The following is an 11,120-nucleotide window of genomic DNA, read 5'->3' as shown; positions in this document are numbered from 1 at the left end:
CATGTGTCTTTCATCTAGGCTCTGGAATGAACAATTTAGTCCTTTTCACACCATCAGTCTGAATTTGCCTCACCAAAATTAAATTAATGACTAATGCAATAAATTCTTGTCTTGAGACAAATGCTAATCTGTATTAACTCATAACACCCCCTCCCCAGATAGTCATAATTTAGCTGTGCTATCTCTGTTCTTTTCCATTTTTTTTTCTTTTCATTCTGTTGTTGTGAAGGATTGACTCTATCTGAAGTAAAGGTCAGCGCTACATCTAACCAAGAGAAAGAGAAGAAACAGGCCAGCACTCCTCCTTTCGTTCCATCACTCCCTTTCTCATAGCCCATGATGGCTGAAGGTGAGTCTCTGATACATACAAGGACTGCTGTCCTGCAGCTGCGGCTGGAGGTGTTACTCTTTCTTTCAGGCTGGTCCTATATTGAGTATGCTCAATACCACAGCCCCCCAGAAATGGTGATACCATTAAAGGAGTAGGCATCCAGGCTGGCTGTCCAATAACCTACATTTATTTTGGGGGCCCAGAGACATATTGTCCACATAAAGATCAAGAAGTTTTCAGTATCCAGACACCTCTCTGTATTTACACAGACCACGGAGCTCTCCTTGAAGATCAACCATTTGTCCAGAATGACTACTACAACCAAAGTTATGTGGAAGGGGACCCAGAATCCCTGGTAGCTCTTATCACATGTTTAGGAGGTTTTCAAGGAACACTACAAATAAATAACATGCTTTATGAAATCAAGCCAAAGAGCCCATCTAACTCCTCTGAACATCTGGTTTGTAAGATAGACTATGAGAAGATACATTTTGTTCCCATGAGCTGTGCATTAACAGAAGAAGAAAAAGCACAGCAACTGAAATTCCAAGATAGTGCTAATTCCATGCTGAAGCAAAGCGGCTGTGAAGGCTGGTGGACCCACAGGTGGTTTATTGAAGTAGCATTGGTTATAGACTATGAGTGATTCCTTTACTGGGAAAGAAATACCACAAAGGTGCTCCAGGAATTATTCATCATTATCAATGGAATGAATTTTGTTTTGTGTTCAGTGGATATCAATGTGTCTTTACTTGGACTTGAAATCTGGAATAAAGGAAACATCATGATTTTGGAAGAACTATGCACTGTCCTGTGAGAATTTTGTACTTGGAAGAGAACACAGCTTCATAATCGCATTCCCTGTGGTAGTGTGCATCTTTTTGCAAAATGTAATTTTGGTGAATTTTTTGGCTTAGCTTATCTGAACAGTGTGTGTAATCTAACTTTTAATTGTAGAGCTGATAGTCCCCTAGAAGATGATTTCATTAGCATTGGACATATTGAAGCACATGAGATAGGTCATATCTTAGGTATGGAACATGACCAAGGTTCATGCACTTGTGGGGAGGATTTTCATGTAATGGATCCAACAGAAAATCTCTCCATTGAATTCAGCAACTGCAGTTATGCTGCTTTATGAAAAACAGCTGCAACAGTGAGCTGTATGCACAACTCACCCAACCCATTAGACATCTTCCATCGAAGCACTGTGGAGATGGTGTAATTCAAGTTGGGGAGGAGTATGACTGTGGGTCTTTACATTTTGTGTGCAAATGATCCATGTTGTCTGAAAATGGGGGCCGAATGTGTTTCTGGGTCCTGTTACAAAGATTGTCACTTCTTGCCTTCAGGCATGGTGTATAGAGAAAAAGATTGTGATCTTCCTGAATGGTGCAATGGAACTCCGTGGAAGTGTCCTAGAGATATGTATGTCCAGAAAGGGATCCGTTGACAGGACAGGGGATCTGCCATGAAAAGAGATACAATGACTGTGAATATTTGGTGAGCAATCCAGGAGTATGCCTCAGAGTTGCTATAAGGAATCAAATACCTCTGGTGACTCTTTAGGCAACTGTGGAAACACAGTGTTTTACATACAATGTAAAAGCTCCAGTAGCCTCTGTGGGAGAGTGTGTGAGAATGTGAGCGATCATTCCACTGTGCTATCAGTGATATCACCTGCTGGGGTACCAACTACCACTGGGGAATCACCATATCTGATATTAGTGAAGTAAAAGATAGCACAGAGTGTAGTGCACAATATGTGTGCATAAACAGGACAAGTGTCCACAAATCAGTGTGGATGAGCACTTGTTCAATAAAGACATGCAATATGCAAGGAGTCTGTAACAACCAACATTACATCCATTGCGACACAGAGTTTGGCCCACCCAAACTCGGCCTACTTCCAAAAAGAAATAAGTTGAATCTACTGATTGTGCTTTCTTTTATTATGATTTTGTTAATTGTTTTCTTCATTTTCCTTTGCATCAAGCAAACAATGTCATGAAAGGAAGCAAAGTACAATATCTGATCCAACAGAAAAACTTTCAACTTCAGTATGCATTCCCCATCTGTAATAAAATCAACCATGAACTAATGTTTATGTCCTAATAGTGTGCTATTACATATATCAGAAAACACAGACAGTCCTAACTAAAGGTAATACCTAATATATTATAATTTTCGTTATTTAGGCAATTCTAGCAGATGATTTTTAATGTGTGTGTGTGTGTGTGTTTAAACTGGGCTTTGTATTCAATACCTTGCATTTGATAGGTAGGTGATCTACCATTTGAGCCACTCCCATCTCTTTTGATTTTCAGTTATGTTTTTTTAGATAGGCTATTCCACTTTTTTGTTTTCATTTTTTCATGTTTTGAGTTTTCTGCTTGGTTCTGTCCTTAGACTGAGAGCCTCCTGTCTACTTCTCCCACATAAAAGGAGCCACTGTTCCTGGCCTCTCTTCAGATTGGGCTTCACTAACTTTGTCCTACACTGGCTTTGAAAGAACCAAAGTTTGATTTGAACTCATGAAAACCATGGAGACAGCTTCACCTGGCTCTCGTGTGCACAGCAAATGGAACCCGGGACAGTGGAGAGTATCTTCTTGCTATCAGTCGTTCTATTATTTTTCTTGTTTGGCTTTGCTCTTTGTTGGAGCAGTGACTCCATTCCTCTTGAATATTGCCTTTCAGTGCATGATATCTATAATGTTGTTGCTTCACATTTGTATTTTAGAGCAGATTGTTATGTTTAATTCCACAGGCTCTACTAGAATGAGTGGTCCCCAAGCTGAATTTTCCCTGTAGTCTCTCTCCCACATGTAACTCTGGGTTGATTCCATGTCTTAGCTATGGTAAACAATGCTGCTATGAACATGGTTTTGCTGGTATCTTTAGTGTGGCCTTGTTTGTGTTCTATTAGATAAATGTCTAGGAGTGGGATTGCTGGTTTTGAATGGACGGTCTATGTGTAGTCTTCTGAGGAACTGCCATGCTCTTTCTGTAGCGGTTGAACAAGTTTACATTCTCACCAACCAGGGTTGGTGTTTTGGCCAGATCCACACCAGCATCTGTTATTGTTATTTTTCTTGATATTGGCCATTCTAACTGGGGTGAGGTAGAATCTGAATGTGAGATATACATACAATGGAATTCTACTCATCCATCAGAAAGAATGAGATCCTACTATTCATAACGAAATGGAAAGACTTGGAAAGAATTATATTAAGTGAAGTAAGCCAGACCCAAAGAAACATAGGTTGCATGGCTTCCTTCATTTGTGGGAACTAGAATGTGCCTATAAATCAACAAGTAAACACACTGGATTATAAAAAAGAAAATATACTGTGACGTGGTAAATTTTACAAGTCTTTAGACATTCACACAGAGTGAGACCAAATCAGGATGTTCTTAGGAGTGGATCACGTGAGTGTAATAGCTATGTACATCTGACAATATAGAATAATATTTATTGAAACAAACTCCAAGAAGTAGAAACATGTGCTTTTTTTTCTTCATTGCTATTTTTGTTTTCATTTCTTTATGTCTTGTTTGTTCATTTATCTGTCTTTGGGTGGTTAAGGGGGTGGGGCACAGAAATCGTAGTGAACAAATGCAGACTGATACTCACTAGACCCCATGTTGAAAATAAACTATACAATTTGTGGGTAAGGATTGAAGGGAAATGCACTCTTTATCTGACTTATGTAACCATAACCACTCTGTACATCACCTTTACAATAACAATAGATAAAGAAAATTAAAAAATCCATCAAAAGCAAAAAAAAATCCTACTTATATAAGCTAACTTATGAAAGTATAACTCCTCTGTACATCCCCTTTATAACATTTTTTGTTGTTGTTGGTGGTGGTGGTCATGGGGCTTGAACTGGGGCTGAGTTCTGTCCCTCAGCTCTTCAGCTCAAGGCTAGCGCTCTACCACTTGAGCCACAGTGCCACTTCTTATTTTCTGGTGGTTTATTGGAGATAAGAGTTTCACAGACTTTCCTGCCTGGGCTGGCTTTGAACCGTCATCCCCAGATCTCAGCTTCCTGAGTAGCTAGGATTACAGGCTTGAGCCACCAGTGCCCAGCTATAATAAAAACATTTTAATAACAGAAAAAGAAGTAGAAAAACAGAGGCAGACTTTAGAAAATAGGATGTGTGTGCTCTACAGGTGTTACTTTTAGTTATTTTGACATCAGTAATATTTACTTTTTAAGAAAGGAAGAGTTGGGACTGAGCTCAAATTCTGCTTAGGATGAATGTACCCCTTGGTTCTAACATCTGTTATGTTTAATCACTCTTGCTATAACTCTGCTTTATCATATGGACCCAGTAGCCTGCTAAATTTTTGTCTCTGAGGTCTGAACTTTCTTCCAAATTTGGGTCATTGTTTCTATTAAACACTTCCTACAACACAGGTGTTTGTCTTGAGACAGATATTTTTCTTAACACTTTTTAAACCTAATGAGTCATTTTCCCAGAATAAATCTCTCTTTTGAGATTTCCTTGCTCAATATTAGAGCACACTGACCCATCGAGCATCCATCAAGGTCAGAGGGAGAGCCCTGTTCTTTTTTCTTTTACGTAAAGTTGCAGCTTATGAGAGAAGGAAGGGTTAAGACAAATGCAGTTCTTATGTCTTCTTACTGAAGATGTTCATTCATAGTGGTGAGCTATTTATTAATCTTTGGCTACTATTTCCCATGCCTCATTTTCCCTGATCTCCTTTACCTCAGTGTAGAAGGAGGAAAATGAGTGTTCCCATGGGGTTAATTAGAGGAGCATAGTAACTAGAGTAAGACATTCAGATTTACTCCTAAGGAAGAGTAAGTAGAGCCTAAGTTTGGTTGAGATGATGGAGTCACAATTGGGAGGAATCTTAGCTACATGTCAGGTTCTGAGGACTAAGAGGCTGCTGTTGGTAGGCAGATAAATCTAGAACTTAATCCAATGAGAAAAAAATGAAAAGGGGGAAATTGTATTGCCTATCACATGAGATCTCAAGTGGATAAAACAAAATGTGTATTTGTGAGACAGTGGCCACAAATGAATCATGAAACATGTTTATCGTTAGAAAAGCTACTGGGGATCACCATTTCATCTATCAGTAAGTCACCCAAGAGTTTTACTCTAATTGATACAAGCACAAATAAATATCCACACAGGCACACCCACACATCCCCTCTACACACCTATTCCACACCACCACATACAATGTTTCTGTATAAATTATCTAGTCTGAAAGGTTCAGCTTTTCTATTTATGATTGCCTATTATCTTTCATTTGTTCAGAAGACACGACCCTTTTTTTGTGCCCAGGGAGGGGGGGTCTAGTCAAGGGGCCTGAACTCTGGGCCTGGGCACTGTCCCTCAGCTCTTCAGCTCAAGGCTAGCACTCTACCTCTTGAGTCACAGCAACACTTCTGGCTTTTTTCTTTTTGCTTATGTGGTGCTGAGGAATGGAACCCAGGGCCTCATGCATGCAAGGCAAGCACTCTACCACTGAGCCACCTTCCCAGCCCGACATGACTCTTTTTAATGTGCTGTTACCTACAATTTGAAAAACTCTGACTTAGACTCTGAGTTCTGGGTTTCTTGGTAGTTGAGTTATGGAGATAGATAAATTTGATACCACTTGGAGAAGAAGATAATTGATACAGATGGTGTAAAACTATGTCAACTATATGGTTTCTGAACTTACATAGCACTATAGCACTTTTGAAAATCTTACATGTTCTCAGGAGCTGTGACCTCTGGAGACATTGTATAAAATAATTGAATGCATGCAAAGACAATCTGGCTCAAATACATATTTGAGATTGCTCTCTTATAACCAGCTTGTGGGAAAAGGTTTTTAGAGTCTATTCTGATGGATTTTTTGTTTGAGTGTGTACTCTCAAAAGAGTGCCTCATAAATAAACACTTATTTTCCATTACACAAATATGCATATTCCAAACTATCATAATTGAAAAAACCATTAAGACAAACATGAACAGTTAATCAAAATATCAGAATTTATATATATTTTTTCAGGACATTTTCTTCAGGGATTTCCCATTGGTCTTACATCTGGTGTGGGTCTTAGCATTGGGAACTGGCATTTGATCTGGGTATTAGAGCCCTCAGCACAGATTTCCTGTTCTTTTGTTCTTCCACCAAATAGCAGTTCTTAATGTCAGTAGTTAAATTGCTCATTAATTTATTGATCTCCCTTCCAGTACTCTTTCTGTATGTAAAATATTCAATGCATGTTTATAGATTCTTGATGTCTTTCCACCACTGTGCAGAAATTGTACACCATTAAAACTTGTATCAACCAATGACATGTCCAAAGTGTTTCTATGTATGTTACAGTTTTATGCATATTTTGCTGAAAAACAAAGCAACTAATAAGTACTGTCAATGTGTATCCTATAAAATTAAGAAATTTGAGAGAACTGGTGGACTTCCAAGGGATGGGAGAGGATGGTGAAAGGGTGACAATTGTCAGAAACATTGTATTAATAAACTACAGCTTTGTACTGTACAGCTGTACCTTTGTACAGCTACAGAGAGTACACATCTATAGCCTTTAAGTACTGTTAGGCAGGCACTAGGCTAATACCACATTTCACATTTTCACAAAATAATGATAGAACATTTGTATTATTCAGAAAAAATTAGTATTGCTATTTTCATATGAGATATGTGTAGGTATTTTTATTTTTTTCTGACATGTGAAATGTTAATGTCTCAAAATGTAGGAAGGCATGAGTAGAGTGTGGATAATTTTGAGATTATACTGCAAATGTATTTGTAAACAGCATAAAAACCACTATGAACCCAGTGAGCAATAGGAATTTGTCAGGGTAGAGAAATAGGCACTGGAGGGGATGAGGCTTTCTAGTGAAAGCGGCAGGGATAAAGATGATGACAGGTTCAAAACAGATTATCCATAAGCATAAAAATAGAACAATGAAAACAGCTGAAATTGTATTAGACAGGAGGAGGAGCATAAGAGAACATTGCAGAAGGGGTGACATTGATTGAATGCACTGTAATGCATTGTCTACATATTTGGAGAGATCACAATGAAATCAGCCCCTCTGTAGGTTAAAAAATAATCTTTAAATGCCAGGAATTTGAATTGAATACTGTGGGTTTACCTCTCTGCTTTTGAGGATTGCGAATTTGCTTTACATTTCTGAAGATACTTTTCTTTTGCTTGTAGTGTTCTTTTATTTCAAACATTATTTTCCAAGTCAGTTTTAATTTCCTTCTCATTTTTTAATGCTAGAAGTTTTGAGAAGTTTTTCTTATGAGTATATACACATATAAACACACACACACACACACACACACACACACACACACACATATATATATATACATATACACATATAAACATTGAACAACAATCCAGGCTGATGTAGTAATGAATAGACCCCTGATGGACAAATATATAGTTGCATGCATTGAAATCCACTGACAGAAAGTTCCACCTGCCAGATGTCAATGATTCTTACTGTAACAAATCCCATCTGACCAATACTGAGACAATGGACTCTCAGACCACCTGGACCATTCATTTGTGTTTTCTCAATGTCTACCACATTATCTGCATAATATTTTGTTAATATTTTATTTAGGGACAAGGAAACATATCCCTCTAGGAAGCCTGCCACTGTCCTATTAGCAGTGTTCTCATTTTCACAAATATATGCTAGTGCATTTTGACTACTGAGAGCATTATTTGTAAAGTTGTAATTTTATGAGATATTTGTGTTTACATGAGATATTTCCATTTGCCAGTTAATATTGGGGACCATAAAATAATAAAATGCCAGTAATTCTGATGCTTTTGCCCCACTGCATATATATTACAATTGTAATGTTTTCCTACCTCCACTTAGAGTGCATTAATTTTATTTCTGATTCTTTGCACACTCATAGTGTGACTGCCACACCATAATTAAAGAGCAAATCCAAGGCACGATATCTGTTCAAGTCTTGGGCCAAACAAAAATCCACATTAACCCATACTCTGCTCTTTCTCCAACCTGCTTTGCTCACAATTTACCTAACTCTACCTTGGCCCTTCTTTTCCTTTTAGTTCTGAAGGACTACTCAAGCAGAAGAGAAACCTTTAAAAAAAAAAACCAATGCTACATATAACCAAGAAAAAGAGAAGAGACATACCAGCACTGCCTCCAGGCCTTCCCTCATTTGACTTCTCATCGCTCATGATGGCTCAAAGTGAGGGACTGATGCATATGAGTAGCACTTTCCTGAAGCTTTGGCTGTGGTTATTACTCTTTTATTCTGGTTGGCCCACGGTTGGATATGCACAACATTCCAACCCCCCTGAAGTGGTGATACCTTTGAAGCTAACTGGCGATGGGAGAAGTGGTAGGCATCCACTCTGGATCTCCTACAGCCTACACTTTGGGGGCCAAAGATACATTGTCCACATGAAGATCAAGAAGTTTTTCATATCCAGACAATTCTCTGTGTTTAGCTACACAGACCAGGGAGCTGTCCTTAAGGATGAACCATTTGTCCCAAATAATTGCTATTACCATGGTTATGTGCAAGGAGATCCAGATTCTCTGGTGGTTCTTAACACCTGTTTGGGGGGCTTTCGTGGAACACTGAAAATAAATAATATGCGTTATGAAATTAAGCCCAAGAACCATTCTGCCACCTTTGAACATCTGGTTTATAAGATGGAGAGTAAGGAGACACATTTCCCCATCATGAGATGTGCATTAACAGAAGAAATAGCACAATTGAAGTTTCAAGACAGTGATAAACCCATTGAAAGGCAAAGCGATTATAAGGGCTGGTGGACCCATAGAAATTTTCTTGAACTTGTATTGGTTGTGGACAAACAACGATTCATTTATCATGGAAGTAATGCCTCAAATGTGATACAGGAAGTATTCAGCATTATGAATGAAGTCAATTCCCTATTACTTTCACTAGATGTTGATGCTATTTTACTTGGACTCGAGATCTGGAATGAAAAAAACTTTGTGTCAGAAAAGACCATAGCTGATGCACTGTCAGGCTTTTGCCTTTGGAAGACAAAAAGTCTTGATCCTCGGATACAAAATGATCTGGGACATCTTTTCACACAGCAAGATTTTGGTTTAACTCTCGGCTTAGCATATGTTGGAAGTGTATGCAATGAAAATTATAATTGTGGAGTTGATCATGTTGGGGAGGATTTGCATAGCAATGGACACACGGTGGCACATGAGATAGGTCATAATTTGGGTATGCTTCACGATGATCAAAACGAGTGTGTATGCGGAATGAAGGAATGCATAATGGCACCAACAGAAAATGAATCCACACAATTCAGCAACTGCAGTTATTCTGCTCTGATAAAAACAACTAAGAAAACAAATTGTATGCGCATGCCACCAAGCCCATTGCACGTATATAAATATGAGCTCTGCGGGAATCAGGTGATTGATGCTGGAGAGCAGTGTGACTGTGGATCCCTCAAAGAATGTGCAAATGACCTATGTTGTCTAGCAAACTGCACTCTGAAATATGGGGCTGAATGCGCTTCTGGGCTCTGTTGCAAAGATTGTCACCTCCTGCCTTCAGGCACAGTGTGCAGAGCAAAGGAAAATGAATGTGATCTTCCTGAATGGTGTAATGGAACTTCACAGCATTGCCCAGAGGATGTGTATTTGCTGAATGGATCTCCTTGCTTCAGCACTAGCTTCTGCTATAAGAAGAGCTGTAATAATCGGGATGAACAATGTCAGAAGATTTTTGGTGAAAAAGCCAGAAATGCACAAAGTAAATGCTACAGGGAAATGAACACCCGTGGTGACCGTTTTGGAAACTGTGGTTTAACTAGCTATAAATACATCAAGTGTCCCATCTCCGATGTCCTCTGTGGGAGAGTTCAGTGTGAGAACATTTCAGAGTTTCCTTCTTTGGAAGAACACTCTAATATTCATTGGACTCACTTCAATGAGGTCACCTGCTGGGGCACTGACTACCATTGGGGGATGACCAAAGTAGACACTGGTTATGTGAAAGATGGCACGGAGTGTGGGATAAGACATGTGTGCCTCAGCAAGAGGTGTGTCTTGAGGCCATTTTGGTCAAGTGGCTGTTCACCAAGAAAATGCAATATGAGAGGCACCTGCAATAATAAACATCACTGCCATTGCAACAATGGGTGGGACCCACCGAACTGCTTAATAAAAGGCTTTGGAGGGAGCATTGATAGTGGCCCACCTCCAAAGGTACCCATTACCTTTGTAGAAGATGAAAGAGTAAACAAAAAGAATTACCTAATACCAATTTTGATGCTTTGCTTTTTTGTCCTGTTCTTCTGTTTGTTCATGGTTTATTTGAAGAAGTTTCTTTGAGAAAAGTTCTCAAAGGTCATCTAAGAATAAAGACCCCAAGGGTAAAACTACCTGAGAAATAAGAGCTCACTGTTCAAACATTCCCTGGAGAAGAAGAACTCAAATGTTCAAACATAAAGGAAACAGAGTCAAATTTTACAACTGCAGGAAATGATACTACCCATTAATGAAATACCATATATATACGAATTTTCAGCATCCTTGCAGTACTAATGTGAATGTATGCATCAGAAGTAAGTGACAGAAAGCTCCAAAGATGTTTGAGCTTGAGGGATCATAAACATCATTAAAAAATATATGAGTCCTAACATATCACACTGTTCATTATTTTAAGCCACTTAGTGGTCATATTTAATGGAATTCTTGTCTTTGAGTTTCCCAAGCAAAGCTAATTCCTTTGT

The 11,120-nt window shown here is 38.7% G+C and overlaps 1 protein-coding gene and 1 pseudogene across 1 annotated transcript; both read left to right on the top strand.

Moving 5' to 3' along the window:
- The first annotated feature begins 339 nt into the window (after window positions 1-339).
- On the top strand, window positions 340-977 carry LOC105991404 (annotated as a pseudogene).
- Window positions 978-8,565: 7,588 nt separating this feature from the next.
- LOC105991398 (disintegrin and metalloproteinase domain-containing protein 25-like) lies at window positions 8,566-10,719 on the top strand. The gene has a single exon (XM_013024041.1). The coding sequence runs from the start codon at window positions 8,566-8,568 to the stop codon at window positions 10,717-10,719; it is 2,154 nt and encodes a 717-aa protein (XP_012879495.1).
- The last annotated feature ends 401 nt before the right edge of the window (window positions 10,720-11,120 follow it).

The sequence above is a fragment of the Dipodomys ordii genome, unplaced genomic scaffold (genome assembly GCF_000151885.1).
Source record: "Dipodomys ordii isolate 6190 unplaced genomic scaffold, Dord_2.0 Scaffold4, whole genome shotgun sequence".
Lineage (NCBI taxonomy): Eukaryota > Metazoa > Chordata > Mammalia > Rodentia > Heteromyidae > Dipodomys > Dipodomys ordii.
The sequence above is the reverse complement of the archived record's forward strand: the minus strand, read 5'-3'. Positions and strand labels throughout refer to the sequence as shown.